Consider the following 19,616-nt stretch of genomic DNA (forward strand, 5'->3'; position numbering starts at 1 on the left):
CTGTTGTTTCACCGTGGAAGCCAAAGTGACCCAAAGCCAGTGGCTGTCCCCAGAGGTGTGTGCCCACCTCTGGTGCTGTGGGTCCTCAAGGTGTGCTGATCCCTTCCCAGGAAGGAATGTCCTGGAGAGAGTGGCCTCTCGGTGGCAGGGAGGCCACTGCCAAGCACACCCGTGTCCCTTAGCAGCTGGCTGCCTGCAAAAAATCCCAAAAACTTCCTGGGAGAAACCCCAGGTGTTATCTCCAAACGCCTTGTTTAAACATCTCCCTTGTTTGTTCCTTTGGGTATTTAAGGGACAAACACTTCCCAATGCTGTGTGCGGGCTGGGAACAGCCAGGAATGGTAAATCCTGTAAATATTTGACTTCCAGTCTTGCCAAACTTTGGTACAAGATTATGGTAAGAGATGTTGGGCATGCTGGAGGAGCTGGGTTGAGCGGAGCAGCCTGAAGCCAGGACCAGCAACCCTGAATATCGCGCTGCTTCTCCCTCTGGTGGATTGATGCATGGGGGATCCCCCCACTCGCCTTGAGGCTCATTTTCCTCCCGCGATGGCCAGGAGCGCTGCTGGGGACACCGGCCATCAGCTGCCAGCATCACTGCGGGGACCTCGGCGGCAGCGGGGGAACACAGACCGGGACCCGCCATGAGGGCGAACCTGCTCCTTCCCTCCGTCCCCGTGCCCGGCGTGGGCTGCCGCCCCCGCGCTGCTCTCCCGGGGGCAGCGTGCGGGTCCCCCGGTATCCATGGCGATGGGAGGGAGGTGTTTCCCCCCGCGCCCCCTCCCCGCCTCCGCTGCAGCCGCCGAGCAGCCGCAAGCGGCGCCAAGCGGCACCGGGGCTCCGGAGCGGGCGGGAGGCACGGAGCGAGGCACGGAGCGGGCGAGCCGTGCCCCCTCCCCGGGCAGCGCGTCCCCTGCACGGCAGCGATGCAGCCCCCGGAGCCGGCTCGGCCTGGCGGAGGTGAGTGCCAAGACCTGACTGATTTTATTCCTCAAAAAAGCGATCCACCCCTCATCCCATCCCTGTTCCATCAGACCAGCCTTTCCCCGCGGTGCTTTCCCACAGCTGGGCAGGTCCATCACCCCCCGTGCGGTCCCCCCATCCCTGTCACCACGTCCGAGGTGTCAGTGAGTGATGAGGACGCCTGCATCCATCCATCCATCCATCCACCCACCCATTCATCCCCCCATTCATCCTCCACCCATTCATCCATCTATCCACTCACTCATCCATCCAGCACCCACCCGGCTGCTCAGCAGCTCCTTATTTTCCTTTCCCCATCTTCCACCTTGCTTTAAAACCACATCCAATTCCACAGGACACCAACCTCCTGCTCATGCTGCACTGCAGCCCCAAAAGATAAAGTCCAGCAAAGTTTTAGGCTTAATATCACAGGTTTTGGGCAATCTCATTGCAGTCCTTGTTATTGCTCCTGCTTACAGAGCTGTATCACAGATCTGACACCGACTATCTGGAGAATCTTGCCCCCTCCATCCCGCTACTCCCTTGCCTCTCCAAGTGGCTCCTTCTCCCGTTTCGGCTGCAAATCCCCTATCAGCGCCTTTCTGAATCCCCACTGGAAATGTGTTGCCCAAATCCTGCGCCCAGGACTGGGGTATCGGGGGCTGGATCGGGCCCTCCTGCCTGCCCGAACCCTGAGGAAGCCGCTGGTCCCGGGGGCTGGAAAAGCATCTCGGCTGGAGAGCTGAGCACCGTCATGGGCACAGGGATGGGGGATGCTCCAGCCGCCCAGGGCTGACCTGCAGGCGCTCAGGCTGAGCTTAAAGCCCAGATGTGCCTTTCCTCGGCTCAGCACTGCAGCCCGGATCCTCCCGGAGCCGGTCCCGTCAGCGCTGCAGGCAGCTCCTGCCCACGCCCCGCATCCTCCCGCATCCCCGAGCGGCTGGGGAAGCCCGAGGGTGGGAGCTGCCGAGCCCCGCTCCCCGCTCAGTCCCCAGTGACAAAATGCCACCCCCGCCTCCACCAGATAATGATCAGAATGACAATTATCGCTTCAGATGGGAGGGGAGGGGGTCCTTTGCCTCAGCTCCTCTGCCCGGGTTCTTGCAGCTTTGCCGGGGAGAATAAGATTTTGTGGAATATGGAATTGTGAACCTTGGAAGCACAAGGAGAAGCAGGGATGCTCCCGTGGCCGGGACCACACGGATGCTGCTCCCATAAGGCCAGAGCACTGGAGTGTCAGGATGTGGATTTGTCTTCCTTGCATCATCCCTAAGTAAAAAAAAGGCCCACAAGATCAGGATGTCTTCTGGGCCGTTCTAATTCTAAAAGAATGATACCAATAGTAATGATATCCAGTAATAATAATATCAAACAATAATTGTATCTAATAATAATGATATTGATTTTATCAAATAATAATGAAATTGATGGTATCAAACAACAATGACGTAAAAGAACAATAGAGCAGAGGTGCTGCAGAGCCTGGAGCTGAGTAACTGAAGGAGGAGGAGACTTGTTGGGGCACAAAGAAGAGTCCAGCAGGACATGTCCCAGCCAGTCTGGACACCGGAATAAATATGAAAATCCCCCTCTGGAGGCATTAAGAAATTAAGGGAATTATTGCTTTATTCTCTCCCAGCTTCATTTTCCTGCCTTCCCTTCCCCAGGCCTTTCCAATGTCACCTGGTGGTGGCCCAACTCCAGTGCCAGCCACCTCCCGAGGGAGAATTACACCTTCCTGGCCTACTACCAGCATTCCTCCCCCGTGGCCCTCATGTTCATCCTGGCCTACACCTTCATCTTCCTCATGTGCGTGGTCGGCAACGTCCTGGTGTGCTTCGTGGTGGTGAAGAACCGCCAGATGCGCACGGTCACCAACATGTTCCTCCTCAACCTGGCCATCAGCGACCTGCTGGTGGGCATCTTCTGCATGCCCACCACCCTGGTGGACAACCTCATCACAGGTGAGCAGGGCAGAGGAAGGGAAAAGACTTTTTTAAAATTTTTATTTGAGGTTCTGGCCATTTGTGGTAAAATAAGTTTGGCCATAATGCTGCATTTGCACATTTGTTTGAAGTTCAGCCATTCTTCACCAAGCAACATTAAAAAAATCTCCTTTCTGCACTCACCTTCTGCTGTGCTGGCTCAGCTCTGCCTGTTGACCTTCCCAAAGATAAGGGAGTTGGGAGGGTTCAGCTGCAGCAGCAGCAGCCAGGCCATAGGGCAGGGTTTGTATTTATTGATTTTGGGGTGTGATTTATGTATTTATTGGTATTGGGGTCAAGAAACAAGATGAAAGTCCTTCTGATTGAGGGTTCCAAAGTCAATAGGAAAAATGACAGTCACCATGTTCCTTGCGTCTCTAAGTGTCACGTGTATCGTTTTTACCAATTTTGGGGTTCCTCTTCAAGGATCCGTGCCACTAAAGGCTATCTCCACACCAGCTGGGAGCAGGACTTAGCATCCCCCAGCAGCAACCCAGTGGGTGGGGACACCTGAAAGGAGCTGGGTGAGCCAGAGGCACCCACAGCCTGCGTGGTGTCCCCTCACAGGCTGGCCCTTTGACAACACCATGTGCAAAATGAGCGGGCTGGTGCAGGGCATGTCCGTGTCTGCCTCGGTTTTCACGCTGGTGGCCATCGCTGTGGAGAGGTACGTTGGCATGGGGACATGGGGACATGGGGACGTGGGGACCAAACCATCTCCAGCAGGTCCAGGTGCCCTGTGCGGTTCCCATTGTGGGAAAGCTCCAGGGAATGTCAGGAACCTGTCACAGCTCTCCAGCAGCACCACAAAGCTGTCCATGAGGCGGTGCAGCAAGGTGTCTTTCCCCTACACTGGGATGAACACACCAAACTGGCTCTGCCACCAAAAGACACGTGTAAAGACACATCCACCTCACCCTCCATTCCCACCCCTGGTTCCTGGCCACCCTCCTTCCCTAGGGATGTCGCCAACAGGTGCCCAAAGCCACCATGAGCTGTTCTCCCCCCCAGGTTTCGCTGCATCGTCCACCCCTTCCGGCAGAAGCTGACGCTGAGGAAAGCCCTGCTGACCATCGCCATCATCTGGGTGCTGGCCCTGCTCATCATGTGCCCGGCCGCCGTCACCCTGACCGTCACCAGGGAGGAGCACCACTTCATGGTGGACACCTACAACAACTCCTACCCCCTCTACTCCTGCTGGGAGGCCTGGCCCGAGACGGGCATGAGGAGGATCTACACCACTGTCCTCTTCTCCCACATCTACGTGGCTCCCCTCGCCCTCATCGTTGTCATGTACGCCCGCATCGCCTTCAAGCTCTTCAAGTCGGTGGCGCCTGCCCAGGGCGGAGAGGAGCCGGAGGGGAGGAGGATCTCCCGGAGGAAGGCCAAGGTCATCAACATGCTCATCATCGTCGCCCTCTTCTTCAGCGTCTCCTGGCTGCCCCTCTGGACGCTGATGCTGCTGACGGACTACGGGCGGCTGAGCGAGGCCCAGCTGCGCCTGCTCACCGTCTACGTGTACCCGCTGGCGCACTGGCTGGCCTTCTTCAACAGCAGCGCCAACCCCATCATCTACGGCTACTTCAACGAGAACTTCCGACGCGCCTTCCAGGAGGTGTTCAGGGCCCCGCTCTGCTCGTGGCACTGCCAGCGCCGGCCCTACGCCCCCCGGAGCCACGGCCCCGGGACGCTCTTTGGCCCCCGTAACCGCATCCTCAGCCAGGCGCGGGCCAGCGCCTCGCCCGCCGTGTCCGAGTCGGGACCGCTGGCCCCGCGCCGCTCCGGCATCCCTGCGTGGGACGGCTGAGGCCACCAAACCCCTCTGCACCGAGGGACTGCGGGGTGGGGAGTGGGGATTGGCCACGAGACATGGAAATAAAGGTGTGTCCGACTGATGCTTTGTTCCTGGCTAGGGCTCCTCCACTTCCCACCATGGCACCGAGCCCCCAGGCCCTGCCAGAGCCCCCTTACCCAGCCCAGTCCAGGCACGGGGCCAGGGAAGGCAGGGACCCAGGAGAAGTGTGGGAGAACGGGCCATCCTGTCTGGACCATCCTGGCAGCCAAGCCACGCTGCCATGGCCATGCCAGGCAGGACCAAGCCGGATTGTGCTGCACCATGCTGTGCCATGCGGGACCATGGCAAGCCATGGCTGTGCCAGGCAGGACCAAGCCGGATTGTGCTGCACCATGCTGTGCCATGCGGGACCATGGCAAGCCATGGCTGTGCCAGGCAGGACCAAGCCGGATTGTGCTGCACCATGCTGTGCCATGCCCCTCCATGCTACCCAATGGCCATGGGGGATGGACGATGCTGTGGCTGTGTTGTACCAAGCCATCCCATGCTGGACCAAGCCATCCCATGCTATTGTGACCCACCTAAGCCAAACCATGCCATGCAGGACAATGCCACTCCTGGCATTTGTGGCCATTCCTGACCACATCCCACCACACTGCAGTGCCCATGCCATGCCAGTCCATGCCACCCCATGCTGTTACACCCATGCTGGGCCGAACCATGCCATGCCAGATTGTGCCAGCCCACCCTTGTGTGGCCATGTCAGGCAGGATCACACTGTGCTGGACCTTGCTACTGTGGCCATGCTGAACCATGCTGGGCTGGGACTGCTCTGTGCAGGTACATGATAGCCCAGGCTGCTGTGGCCATGGTGAGCAGGACCGTTGCAAGCTGGCAGGGCCATTACATGCCAGGAAGAACCATTCCAAACCATGAAGAACCATTCCGAACCAGGAATAACCATTCCCAGCCAGAAATGACCATTTCCAGACAGGCAGAACCATTCTCAGCTGGGAAGAATCATACCAAGGTGGGCAGGGCCATTCTCGGCCAGGAAGAACCATTCTCAGCTGGGAAAAACTATTCCAAGCTGGGAAGAACCATTCCAAACCAGGAAGAACCATTCTAAGCCAGGCAGGGCCATTCTAAGCTGGGAAGAATGATTCCCAGCTTGGAAGAACCATTCCAAACCAGGAAGAACCATTCTAAGCCAGGCAGGGCCATTCTAAGCTGGGAAGAATGATTCCCAGCTTGGAAGAACCATTCCAAACCAGGAATAACCATTCCTAGCCAGGAAGAACCATTCCCAAGAGGGAAGAACCATTCTAAGCCGGGCAGGGCCATTCTAAGCCGGGCACAGCCATTCTAAACCAGGAAGAACCATTTTCAGCCAGGAAGAACTAATACCAACCAGGAATGCCCTTTCCAAGCTGGGCAGAGCCATTCCAAACCAGGAATAACCATTCCCAAACCAGGAATGACCATTCCCAGCTGGGAATTACCATTCCCAAACCAGGAAGAACCACTCCCAGCCGGGCAGGGCCATTCCCAACCAGGAAGAACCATTCCCAGCCAGGAAGAACCATTCCCAACCAGGACTGAACATTCCCAGGTGGGAATAACCATTCCCAAACCAGGAATGACCATTCCCAGCCGGGCAGGACCATTCTCAGCCAGGAAGAATCACTCCCAGCCGGGAAGAACCATTCCAAGCTGGGAATAACCTTTCCAAACTAGGAATGACCATTCCTAGCTGGAAGAACCATTCCAAACCAGGAATGACCATTCCCAGCTGGGAATAACCATTCCCAAACCAGGAATAACCATTCCCAGCTGGGAAGAACCATTCCAAACCAGGAATTACCATTCCCTACCAGCACTGACCATTCCCATTCGGGCCGGGCCATTCCCAACCAGGACCAACCATTCCCAGCTGGGAATTACCATTCCCAAACCAGGAATAACCATTCCAAACCGGGAATTACCATTCCCAAACAGGACTAACCATTCCCAGCTGGGCCGGACCATTCCAAGCCGGGAAGAACCATTCCCAGCCGGGAAGAACTATTCCCAACCAGGACTGACCATTCCCAACCAGGACTGACCATTCCCAGCCGGGAAGAACCATTCCAAACCGGGAAGAAGCATTCCCAACCGGGACCGACCATTCCTATTCGGGCCGGGCCATTCCCAACCAGGGCGGACCATTCCCAGACGGGAATAACTATTCCCAGCGGGGAAGAACCATTCCAAACCGGGAAGAAGCATTCCCAACCGGGACCGACCATTCCTATTCGGGCCGGGCCATTCCCAACCAGGACCGACCATTCCCAGCCGGGAAGAACCATTCCAAACCGGGAATTACCATTCCCAACCGGGACCGACCATTCCCGTTCCCTGCGGCGCCGCGTGGCGCGGGGCGGGCCGGCTGCGCGGGCGGCGCATGCGCGCTGTGCCCCCGCCACACACCCCCTCCCGGCGGCGGCGGCGAGCGCGGGCGCGTGCGCGGCGATGTCGGGGTACGGCGTGGAGGAGCGCGCCGGGCCCCACAGCCCCGAGTACCGGCTCTTCTTCAGTGAGTGCCGCCCCCGCCGCTCCCCGCCGCCCCCGCGGCCCCTCACACCCCGCCGGAGCCCGCCTGAGCCCGCCCAGGTGTGCCCGCGGTGTGTGACTGGGCTCCCTCCCCTTGCCTTGCAGAGGATGGCGCCGGGCGCTACATCTCCCCCTTCCACGATATCCCCATGTACGCGGACGCCGGGAAGGTAAGAGCGGGTCCGGAGACACGCAGGGCGTCGGGGAGTCCTGAAACAACCGGGAGATGCGGGGTCCGGGAACATCCGAGGGATCCGGGGGTCTGGGAACACGCGGGGGACATGGGAATCTGGGAACACACAGGGAACCAGGGGATCTGGGAGCACACAGGGGATCTGGAACATCCTGGGGGCCAGGGGATCTGGGAACACACAGGGGATCGGGGGATCTGGGAGCACACAGGGAACCAGGGGATCTGGAAACGTCCAGGAGATCTAGGAGCACGCAGGGGATCAGGGGTCCTGGAACATCCAAGGGACCAGGGAATCTAGAAACACGCAGGGGATCAGGGGATCTGGGAATATCCAGGAGACCAGGGGTCCTGGAACATCCAAGGGACCAGGGGATCTGAGAACATCCTGGGGATTAAGGGATCTGGGAATACACAGGGAATCAGGGATCCTGAACCATCCAGGAGATTAGGGGATCTGGGAACCTCCTGGGGACCAGGGGATCTGAGAACATCCCACGGTCAAGGGGATCTGGGAACCTCCTGGGGACCAGGGGATCTGGGAACATCCCAGAGTCCAGGGGATCTAGGAACACACAGGAGTTCAGGGGATCTGGGAACACAGAGGGGTCCAGGGGTCCTGACACATCCAGGAGACCAGGGGTCCTGGAATATCCAAGGGACCAGGGGATCTGGGAACATCTAGGAGCTCAGGGGTCCTGAAACATCCAAGGGACCAGGGGATCTGGGAACACACAGGGGATCAGGGGTCCTGAAACATCTGAGAGATCAGGGGGTCCTGGAATATCCAAGGGACCAGGGGATCTGGGAACATCCTGGGGACATGGGGATCTGGGAACATGCAGGAGACCAGGGATCCTGGAATATCCAAGGGACCAGGGAATCTGGGAACATCTTAGGGATCAGAGGGTCTGGGAACACACAGGGGATCGGGGGATCTGGGAATCCAATGGGGACCAGGGGTCCTGAAGCATCCAAGGGACGTGGGGATCTGGGAACATCCAGGGGATCTGGGAACACAGTGGGGATGAGGGAGTCCTGAAACATCCAAGGGACGTGGGGATCTGGGAACATGCAGGGGATCTGGGAACACACAGGGGATCAGGGGATCTGGGAACACAATGGGGACCAGGGGTCCTGAAACATCCAGGGGACGTGGGGGTCCTGCAGCCTGAGACAACTGGGGCAGGCTCACCCTACAAGGAATGGGTTTCTCTCCATCCTGGCCTGGGTGGAGCAATCCAGGAGAAGAGAATGGATGATCTCATTCCCATTTCCTGCGTCAGAGATGTGAGTGGCTGGCTTGAGCTCACCCATGCAGGCATTTTGGGTTAGCTAAGCAGAAAACTGCTTTTTCTGTAATGCCTACCCCCATTCCTATGGGTGCTGCATGGTATTTCAGGCTTGGGGTTTGGCTGCAGTATGGCCTGCAGCAAAATCTGCCAAAGAACAGAGGGTGAAGATGAGCAGGTTAAATTCCTGCTGGAGCATCTCCTGGGAGCTCTTGCCTGGCAGAACCTGCCCCTTGCAGTGCTGCAGGGCTTTCACATCCTTCTAGCAGCCAGTGGTTAGGCAAATTGGGCTGTTCTGAGTAAAAAATGCCCCAGCTTCAGGAAATCAAAATGGTTGTGTTTCACTTTTCATTTAATGTATTTTCAGTGGTGCCTCAGGCTCTCTGTTTCCTTTACTGATGTAGCTTGTTCCTTTCTCTGGCTATAATTCTGTGCAGCTTGGGAAATGTAGTGGAGCAACTGCTACTTGTTGGAGAGAGCTGAAATTCAGAGGTGGGGGGGAGTGGTTCTGAAAAGGAAAAAGGGAAAAAAAGCTGAGAGATGAACCTCAAGAAAGCAGCTGACTGAGCTGCTGAGGTGAAGGTGATGGAGATCCCTGAGGTGCTCTGGGAAGTCTGTAGTGGCTTTTGCCTTCACAGAGGAGAAAAACGGATTGTGGTCATCCAGGACTCAGTAGGGAAGCAATTCCCAATGCAGGTAACCAGACAAGGAAAATCCAGATAATGCCACACCTTGCAGGTGCCTGCAGAACAGGGGAGGAAGGAGCAGGGGAGTGAGTACAGAGGAGAGGGGGAGTTCCTTGACCTGGTAGTGCTCCCCAGGGGAAGCTGGTGTGCCCTCAGGCATGCAGTGCTGCTGCCAGCACCTCTGTGCCAAGTCATTCAGAGAAAAAAGTCCCAATAGCTGAAGGTCACAGGCCCTGCAGTTACACAATAGTGCTGCTCCCTCGCACGGGGCTCTCTCTGTGGCTGGAGTGCCTCAGCACTGAGTTTTACCCATCGCTTAGCAGGTGGGCTGCCAGCCACAATGCAGAGCAAAAGCTTGTCCCACTCTGTCTGGGCTCCTTGATCTTTATCCCCAGATTCCTAAGGCGCTGAGAGGATTGCAGGGTGTTTTTTTCAGCTCAGGCTGGGCTGTGCTGACCTTACCTAGACCTATGTCATTGCAAATGGATGACCTTGAGCTGCTCTCTGTGTGTCTTTAGCCACGTTGGACCATGGGGGAGCTTCAGTCCTTACAAAGATGAAGCCCCAAGTCATCTTTCCCTGCCTGCAAAGCCATAAGCTCCCAGCCCAGCCTGTTCCAGTTGCCTCATTCCTTCCCTGGAGTTAGGAATAAACCCAGTTCTGGGCCTTTCTGCAGAATGCAAATGAGCAGTGACCCCCTGCAATTAAGGGGCTGTGATAAAGCTCTGCTGGGGAAGGGTGTGGGCAAAGTCAGTGATGTAACAGCACTTGTTGCACAATATCAATCCAATTATGGGGCAATACAGGTTCCAGGGACTTTGCCATGCTAATACTGCTTAAGGTGGAGATTAGAAACCTTGCCCAGGCCAGGGAGCAAGGTTTGACTTTTTGTTAAAAAGCCGTAATCTCTTCAAACAGCAGACGTGAAGGTTCAGGTGTGGAAAAGCCTGTTTTCCTGGAGAGGAGGCTGACATTGAGCTCTCAGCCCAGCTGGATCAGCAGGAGATGTTTTCAGGTGTCACCTGTAAATGAGATACAGTGAGATGTGGTTCTGCATTTCTCCCTCATGTTTTCATCCTCACTCCATGCCACTAGCAAGGTCTGCTGTTACAGGAGTGTCAGCCTGGAGAAGGGGCATCCTTCCCTACATTATGGCTGGAATATTTGGGAGTGATGGTCTCACTCATTCAAGGCTGTCATGGATACCCACACTATTAAAGAGATGGCTTGTCCTGTGTCTTGTCTTTTCTGGATGGCCAGAGTGGCTCTTTGTATTTAATAAATATGGCCCAAACACCATTTTGTTATGTCCAGGGTAGTTTGTGTGCAGCTGTTTGCCATTGATTTAACCTGTTCCTGTAGCCTAGGAATGGGATGGGGATGTTTGTAGGTGGCAACTGATGGAGAACATGTGGGAGCCTGAGTCAGGCCTTTGAGATGTTCTGTGGGATTCAGCTTGGAGTGATGGCAGGTGACTGACTGGGCTACAGGACTTTTATCAAAAGTCTCAAAATTAGGACTGAAAAAAAAAAGCAGAAAACAACCATGGTTTCAGGTGAGCTGGCTGGTTTTTGTGCTCACTGTATGTGTTCCCTAGTTTAAAAGATTCCTTCCCACTCACTGCTCTTCTGCCTCCTTCAGAATGTGTTCAACATGGTCGTGGAGGTGCCTCGATGGACAAATGCTAAAATGGAGGTAATTTACAGCTCCATCCCAATCCTTGGTTTGCCAATCCCTCCTCAGATCCGCCTCCAGAATCAGAGTGGTTTCTAACTTCTCTCAGTCCCTGCTTGGTGCTGGGGGTCTGGTGTGGAGGCTGAGGTTGCAGATGTTGGAATGCCATGGGGTTCTCCCTTCTGATTAAAGCAATGTTTTATAGCTCTAAGCCCCATGGGATTCCAAGGCTTGTAAGTCTGCTGGAAACCCTATCCCAAGGGATGGCGTTGCAACAGGAGGTGTTCAGTATCTGCTGCTGGCATCAGCATCATCTCCTGGTCTCTTGGCTTGTCAATTCCATTAAAAGATAATTACTTTATTATTCATAAAGTGTAAAGCATAGGGATTTATTTATAGTTATCAATATCATATCATATAATATATCATGTAATATAACAATAATTATAGTAATATAAATAATACAATAGTATAGTATATTAAAATAATTTTATAATTATATATTATATAATTACATATACTATATATTGTATTATATAATATTATATTTCATTATATTATATTAATATATTATATTATTATATTATATTATATTATATTATATTATATTATATTATATTATATTATATTATATATAATTAATTAATTATTTACTATTATACTAATAGTATATACTACATACTATACTATATACTATACTACTATATACTATACTACTATATACTATAGTATTATATATAGTGTATAATAGTATATAATTATATAATAGTATATATCATATAATTATATATACTATTATATATATTATATTGTAATAATTAAATATATGCTATACTATACTATAATATGATATCATATAATAGTGTAGTATAGTATATTATAATAATTAAAAACATAATATAATATAATATAATATAATATAATATAATATAATATAATATAATATAATATAATATAATATAATATAATATAATATAATATAATATATGACGTAACATGATGTAATGTAATGTAACGTAATATAATGTAATACAGTAAAATAATGCAGTATAATAATACAGTATTATATTATATCATATCAAATCAAATCAATTTATATTAATTTATATTATAACTATCATTATTTATTTATTTATTTATTTGTTTATTTGTTTCTTTATTTATTACTTTTCTTTCAGATTTCCACCAAGGAACCCTTAAACCCAATTAAGCAAGATGTGAAGAAGGGGAAGCTGCGCTTCGTAGCGAACGTGTTTCCCCACAAGGGCTACATCTGGAATTATGGTGCCATCCCACAGGTGCTGTGGTTTATCCCAGTGGCTCATCCCTCCTGGTGGGGAGGAGGGAGGGTTTCTGTGCCTGTATTAATGAGCAGAAAGGTCAGCACAGAGTCTGGTCTGGAGCGTGGTGTTTGCAGCTGGATAGGTTGTTGTCCTGCTGAGGGAGAGAGCCTGTCAGGAAAACAGGGGTGTTTTTAAGCAGAAATTCCAGGTTTTAGGCTTCTCTCTGATGTTATAAACAAGCTCCCTGAGGAGGAGCTGCTGCTGCTCAGAGCTCGGCAGCTCCTTCTGTGGCTGGAGGGAGCTGTCATGGTGCATGTGGCCATGCAGTGCCTTCAGTTCCTGCCTGGCAGATCTCGAGGCTTTATCCTGAGGCTGCAGGATTGAGGCTGAATCTTTATGGGAGACTCTTCTTGCCAACGCCCAGCACTGCACAGATGTGCTTTCCCAGAAACAGCTGGCAGGGTGGCACCACGATAGTGACAGCTGCTCAATGCTCCTAAATGGCTGTGGGCTGCCAGATAAAGAGGGACTTCAAACCAGGCTGTTTGCCTGTGATGTTCTCTGAGGCTGGGGTTTCCTGCAGAGAAATTAGCTGTGAGTGTCAGATCACAGGCAAACACTCTGAGTTTGGTGTTTGTGCTCCTGACAGCAGCACATGTCAAGTGCTTTCCCCACGTGGCTTTACAGGTTGAGTTGTTTCCTGCTTGAATGGGTTCTGGTGCCTGTTTCTTTGTGTCTTTTGAAGCCTTTGCTCCTGTCATGTATTTGTGGATCAAAGGTGTTTATGCATCAAGAGCTTAACACTTCCTGCTAGAGAAGTGTGACTGTGTTTGTGGCCCCACAGCACCACCCAGGTGTCAGAACATCTCCCTGAACACTTCCTGAACATCCCAAGGTCCTGACTACACTGGGCTTGTCCTCGTACACAGAAGTTTGGGAACAACATTCCTTTTTATATCTCAATCCCTTTAGGAGTACGTGTTCCTTATGGTGCAAATGGGCATGGAGTGCCTTTCACTCCTGTTCAGGAGCATGTTTTACACAGCTCTTGTTCTTGGAGTCAATTAATTGGCCTCTGGAGTGGTGTCCTTCAATGTGCATTCACCACTGTGGGTGAGATGCACTGGGGAGCACAATGGGACTCCACATTCTTATCACTTTTCCAGGGTTAACAGTGTCTTTAATTGTTTAATTAAAGGGAAACAATACACCCTGCCTGTCTTCCATCTCTGCTGGGCTGCTATCTGGAGTTCAGGAAACTTCTGCTAAGGAATGAATACGGAGAGGAACAGGCAGGAAGCCAAATCAACAATTGCCCTTTATAGATGTGAACTTCACCTTTATGCAGCTGTGGGACAGAGGAGGAAGTCTGGAAAGTTGTTGGAAGGGGATTTGGGGGTAGGAAGGGGCTGCTTACCTTGTGGAAGATGAGAGCTTTTAACTTGAATTCAAACATCCCAGGCCCAAGGGAAACTTGAATTCCAACTTCCTGGGCCCAAGGGAAGCAGTAGCCCAAATACCTGACCTGGCAGCAGGTATGAAGTGGGCCATCCTCTGTTTATTCCAGGCAACTGCATGCCCAAAATAAACCTGCTTTTTACTACCTCTTTAAACCTGTGGGTTCTTATGTGTGGTTGATTTTGGTGTTGTTTTGGGGTTTGTTTTTCAGACTTGGGAAGACCCAAGTCACAAGGATGAAAATACTGGTTGCTGTGGAGATAACGATCCCATTGATGTGTGCGAGATTGGAAGCAAGGTAACACATCCTCAACAACTCCTGAAACGTGTAATGAATGTCTGCAAAGCCAATTATCCAGGGCCATTATTCATTTCCTACCTCCCCTCCCTTAACAATGTGCTGTTTCCCTCGGCTGCCTCTGGAGATTGCTGCTGAGATGAGGCTGAGCTGCTGACAGCCAGAGCTCATTTCATGGTGGCTGCCTGCTGCTGAGCCCCTGCACAGCCTCCTGTCCTGCTCTCCCTGGGTGCAGGATGGACAGCAGGGCCTTTGTCCTGGCAGGTGTGCTCCAGGGGAGAAGTGATCCAGGTGAAGGTGCTGGGCACGCTGGCCCTGATCGATGAGGGAGAGACAGACTGGAAGGTCATTGCCATCAACGTTGAGGACCCCGAGGCAGCCAGCTACAATGGTGAGCTCTGGGGGTGTTCCAGTGCTTCCCTTCCTCCCCTGGGAGCCTGCAGGGGCTGGGGACAGGGTTTGCTCCTTCTGTGCCCTGCTGGCAATCAGGTGTGATGCTAGAAGGACAATTCTGGAGTGTGACGGTGTTCACAGGGGTCTTATGTTGAAGGAAGAGATGAGGATCTGACTCCATGTTTCAGAAGGCTTGATTTATTATTTTATGATATATATTACATTAAACTATACTAAAAGAATAGAAGAAAAGATTTCATCTCAGAAGGATGGCTAAGCTAAGAACAGAAAAAGAAAGAATGATAACAAAGGTTTGTGGCTCAGACAGATTCCAAGCTGGCTGACTGTGGTTGGCCATTAATAATAAACAACCACATGAGACCAATCACAGATGCACCTGTTGCATTCCACAGCAGCATATAATAATTGTTTACATTTTTTCCTGAGGCCTCAGGAGGAAAAAATCCTAAGGAAAGGATTTTTTATAAAAAGATGCCTGCGACACTGGAGCAAAATATTTCACTGCTGTTTGTCTTATGTGGCCAATCCTCTGCACAGCCTGGCATTCCAGCACAGTGCAAGGAAAGGGATTGTCCCCCAAGCCCCTAATCCAGGCTGTTTAAATGTGTCCAGGCTCCTGGGGACACAGGATGCACACCCTGGGGATGAAACACTAACTTCCCTGAGGAGATACTCACTGGGACCTGAGGAGATACTCACTGGGACCGTCTGAAATATTGCTAAGGCTGCTTAGAGAGGGGCTGAAAGAGGCACAGCCCAGAACAGCTCAGCAGAGCCACTTAAATTCTGTAATTCACTGCATGCTGTTTCTGGCTAACAAACCCTGTCCCCTGCCAGACATCGAGGATGTCAGGAGGATGAAGCCTGGATACTTAGAAGCTACCGTGGACTGGTTCAGAAGATACAAAGTACCTGATGGCAAGCCAGAAAACCAGTTTGCCTTTAATGGGGAATTCAAAGGCAAGGTAGGATCACCTTCCTGTGCACAGAGTCCCAAAGCTGAGCTCAGGCTGGGTGGGGACACGAGTGAGGTGCTGAGAGAATGGATTTTTATGGGGTTGCTGGGAGTTGATTTCAGTTCATCCTGCTGGTTTTTTTCCAGCCTAATGAGTGCAGGAATACCAGAAAAAAAAAAATGCCTGGGGTTATCACCGTGGTGTTGTTGAATATTTTTTTCATGTGGGATCACTTCAGGGCTGGGAGCCTTGGTGTCAGGACTAGGTGGAAAACACCAGGTTTGTTTGCTCCAGCTCTGGAGCAAAGGCAGCTTGGCATCACCCTTTGCCTCCCTTACCCGTTGGCTTTGTTCCACTGCAACCTGGTGCAAGTTAAACTCAACTGAGGAGTTAAAACACTTCTTCCTTCAGGCATGAAGTGTTCCCTCACACCCTGAGAGTAAGGCTGTGCCTTGGCAGCGCTCTGCCTCTTCTCTGGGTTGGATCAGATAAGTTACTGCTCCTGAGCAGGTGAAATCCTGTTCTGGTGTCCTCACTCCTGCCCTTCCTGGAGTGCCAAGAGGGGTTTAGTGAGGTGACTCAACTCCCAGGGCTCCAGAGGTGCTGCAGAGGAGGGGAGCTCTTCCCAAAGCCCTCTGGAACAGAAAATGGAAGCCATGAAGGGCTTGTCCCCTTTGGCTGTAGCACAGCACTAGGCTGGTCAGGCTGGAACACCTTGCTGCCCCTCAGGATGGGTAAAACCCATCAAGGAAACTGGAAAATCAGGATAAAGAACCTCAGACATGCTCTGCAGTGTTTTATTTGGCTCTCTTTGGTATCAAACCAGGATATTTAGTGCTGGTGTTCACACCAGCAATGAACTGTGTGTTTCCTTCTCCAGCTGACAGGTTAATGCTTGAGCATATATTGCTCCTTTTTAAGGGAAGAGCTTGATCTGCCTGGAAACAAATGGAGTTTTAAGTAGTTGCAAAGCCAGCTCAGCTGCATGTCTCTTCCTGCTGCTCTGAATTGTTTGCTGGAGTGCAGAGAGCTCCTGGCCAGGCCTGGATCAGCAGCTGCTGGAGACAAAGCCAGTGGGAGGAGCAGCAGGGTGGAGGTGCTTCTAGAATGGAGCACTGGCCCCAGACTCTGTTCAGTTTCTTTTGGCCCCAAGCTCCCTCTGTGACCTTGGCAGATCCTCCCATCTTGAAAGCAAAACAATTCTGCTGCACAGTCCTGGTTGTTTCAGCTGTTGTGTGCTGGGAGTTTCTGCTCTTCCTGAACAGCACTGGAGGGGAAGAGGTTTCTTCCAGCCCCTTCCAGAGCTGCCTAACATCAGCTCCTTGTGAGTGATGGTCTGCAGAAGGTGGTCTGGTGCTTCCACACAACATGTTTGTTCTCATCTCCAGGATTTTGCCCTGGATGTCATCAAAGGCACCCATGAACACTGGAAAGCTTTAATAACAAAGAGAACTGATGGAGGGGAGATCAACTGGTAGGTCAATGCTTGTGTGCCCCTTCCTCTTCCCTGAGCTAAAAACCCTGGAACATCCCTTCCTGAGGGGTGCTGTGCTTTCTGTGAGCTGCTGGCTGCCATCTCCCTCCACCTGGCAGCTGAGAGCCTTAATATTCCATTATTTACTGCTCCTGGGGGGAGGCTGGGCTTGCACCTTCTCACAAGTGCCCAATGTCTTCCAGCACCAACCTGACAGTGTCTGAGAGCCCCTTCTGCTGTAGTCAAGACTGTGCAAAAGCTACTGTGGATGCAGTGAGTACCAGTTTGAGTGGCCAAATCCTGGTGTTGTTATCAGGGAAAACAGTGCAATTTGTGTGGTGAGCTGTCCTGTCTGTGTGGATGGCGCATGGCATGCTCAGATTGTTTTGTGTGGCTGAACACCTGCTTCTGGTTAAACAGGATGGATGTGGAGCCAACCAGACATTCCCCCAGAGGCTTCTCCCTGCCCTTAGTCACCCTAGAGATGGAATTCCAAATGGAGTTTGCATGGAGGGTTAAACTTCTGAGCTGTAGCTTGGCTGTCAGCTGTTCTGAGAGGGTTTTCATGTTTGGGCTTCCAAGAGCTTCACAGTGCAGGTCTCCCTCTGAGAAAAGAGAGTCCAATTCCCCAGGGATTTTTCAGTTTCAGGATGAAGAGCTTGACATTCCTGGTGTAGTTCTCCTGTCCAGCCTTCAGGAATTAATTGTGTCTCCCTGGGCTTGAAGAGTACTGCTGTTGGCAACCTGAAAGGGCTTAGAGAGAGGGGACAGGAAAATCAAAATGCAAATCTTGCATCCCTTCCATAACTGGAAACCTGAGTCTCTCTGTAGCCTTGGAAAGACCTTTAAAGCAATTGTGTATTTTTCTTAAGTGCTGCTATCCTAATTAGGGGTCTCAGTGAGGTTTTTTAAAGCCCTCATGGAGGTTGTGTCACCAGACAGGGATTTTCTCTGTCTTGGGTTGTTGAAAACCAGGGAAAGCTCTTCAGAGGAGTTCTCAGAGAGCCCTTCATGCCTCTATTCCCCCATATTTTTAAACCAATGTTGTAGGTTTAAAAACAAAGCAGCTGCCTGCACCTGTGTAGGGTCTGGAGTGGGAACTGCTTGTGCTGGGAGTGGCCCTGGAGCTGAGCCCCTGGGGCATCCCTGGAATGGGGAGGCTCCAGGAATGACAGGACACTGCATGGGAGCTCAGTTGTTCCCCCCCCAGCTGCCACAGGGGCTCAGAGGGTACTCAGGAAAGATTTGTGCAGCCCTAAATGCTGTGTGGAGAGTGAAGGACACCTCTGGTCTCTGATGACAAACACCCTTCTTGTTTCAGGCACCGCCGTGTAAAGCTGCCAGCCCCATCCCACCTGAAGGTGAGCCCAAAACCCCCCTGAGACCCCAGCATGGAGCAGGGGCTTCCTCAGGGGAGCTGTCCTTGGGAAAATGAGGGGCTGAGCTAAACCTGGATGGTGCTGTACCAGGAAAACGAGGGTCTGAATTAAACCTGGATGGTGCTGTACCAGGAAAACGAGGGTCTGAATTAAACCTGGATGGTGCTGTACCAGGAAAACGAGGGTCTGAATTAAACCTGGATGGTGCTGTACCAGGAAAATGAGGGGCTGAGCTAAACCTGGATGGTGCTGTACCAGGAAAACGAGGGTACCTGGATGGTGCTGCAGCCAGGAGAATGAGGGGCTGAGCTAAACCTGGATGGTGCTGTACCAGGAAAATGAGGGTCTGAACTAAACCTGGATAGTGCTGCAGCCAGGAGAATGAGGGGGTGAGCTAAACCTGGATGGTGCTGTAGCTGAGGGTGGTGTTGGGAGCAGAAAGAGGAGCTGGGCTGACTCTTCCAATCCCTTCATGGGGAATAAACCTGTGGAGGTTTATTATTTTATTAAAAATGTGTGTCTCTCATGTGGGCATGGGAGTTGGAGGCTTTGCCTCCTTGACTCAGCTGAGCCAGAGGGAAGCCTGGCTTGCTGTCCTTGCCTGCACCAAGTCATGGATGCTCCTGATGGCAGCCTGAGCAAGGCTGACTGCCCTGGGAAAACAAATCCTCATAAACAGGGTTGTGCCAGAACCTGTTTGCTGTGCTGAGGAGCTGCTGCCAGGAGCAGGGGAAGGCCCTGAGCTGGAGTGACACACACACACACACACACACATTGCCACGTAACTGCTTAATAACTGGGTGGCTCACACGGACTAACCCCCTCCTTTTCTCTGCCCCACACAGTTGACAAATGGTTCTACTACCAGAAGAACTAAGTCCTGAGGATGGTGGTGAGACAGCTGTGTCCTTCCCACCGAGGAGCTGCCTCACGCAGGAATAGACCAGAAAAATAGCTTCAGTGTCAGCAAGAAGACCTTGCCTGTAACTTTGCTGATTAGAATTCCATACCTAGCAGTGACGTGTCTGCTGAGGCCTGGTGGAGGCTGGAAGAAATAATTTATGAAATCCAAAGACCCTGTTTTGTGCACAGTCATGTGGTGTGCTCTAAGTCATGACAGGAGATCCCTCACCTGGGGTGTGTATGGATGCTAGAAATAAAAAACTACTGAAACCCA

General features: G+C 51.9%; 2 protein-coding genes across 2 annotated transcripts; both read left to right on the forward strand.

The window, feature by feature from the left end:
- Nucleotides 1–926: 926 nt before the first annotated feature.
- Nucleotides 927–4,755, forward strand: NPFFR1 (neuropeptide FF receptor 1). The gene is made up of 4 exons (XM_059477407.1): nucleotides 927–960; nucleotides 2,631–2,927; nucleotides 3,516–3,615; nucleotides 3,960–4,755. Exons 1-4 carry the CDS (start codon nucleotides 927–929, stop codon nucleotides 4,753–4,755), a joined length of 1,227 nt encoding a protein of 408 aa, XP_059333390.1.
- Nucleotides 4,756–7,203: 2,448 nt separating this feature from the next.
- Nucleotides 7,204–19,616, forward strand: PPA1 (inorganic pyrophosphatase 1). Its single transcript, XM_059476763.1, has 11 exons — nucleotides 7,204–7,318; nucleotides 7,441–7,505; nucleotides 11,145–11,198; nucleotides 12,356–12,475; nucleotides 14,130–14,216; nucleotides 14,481–14,607; nucleotides 15,468–15,595; nucleotides 16,975–17,060; nucleotides 17,264–17,333; nucleotides 18,382–18,421; nucleotides 19,285–19,616. Exons 1-11 carry the CDS (start codon nucleotides 7,255–7,257, stop codon nucleotides 19,314–19,316), a joined length of 873 nt encoding a protein of 290 aa, XP_059332746.1. The 5' UTR covers nucleotides 7,204–7,254; the 3' UTR covers nucleotides 19,317–19,616.

This window comes from Ammospiza nelsoni, chromosome 8 (genome assembly GCF_027579445.1).
Source record: "Ammospiza nelsoni isolate bAmmNel1 chromosome 8, bAmmNel1.pri, whole genome shotgun sequence".
Classification (NCBI taxonomy): Eukaryota; Metazoa; Chordata; class Aves; order Passeriformes; family Passerellidae; genus Ammospiza; species Ammospiza nelsoni.

Bases quoted from the DNA above. Each gene is read 5' to 3' on its own strand.
- PPA1 (XM_059476763.1), top strand. From the start codon at position 7,255: ATGTCGGGGTACGGCGTGGAGGAGCGCGCCGGGCCCCACAGCCCCGAG. The intron at 7,319-7,440 runs GTGAGTGCCGCC...CTTGCCTTGCAG, and splicing joins CGAGTACCGGCTCTTCTTCA to AGGATGGCGCCGGGCGCTAC. The intron at 14,217-14,480 runs GTAACACATCCT...TTGTCCTGGCAG, and splicing joins TGTGCGAGATTGGAAGCAAG to GTGTGCTCCAGGGGAGAAGT.
- NPFFR1 (XM_059477407.1), top strand. From the start codon at position 927: ATGCAGCCCCCGGAGCCGGCTCGGCCTGGCGGAG. The intron at 961-2,630 runs GTGAGTGCCAAG...TCCCTTCCCCAG, and splicing joins GCCGGCTCGGCCTGGCGGAG to GCCTTTCCAATGTCACCTGG. The intron at 3,616-3,959 runs GTACGTTGGCAT...TCTCCCCCCCAG, and splicing joins GTGGCCATCGCTGTGGAGAG to GTTTCGCTGCATCGTCCACC.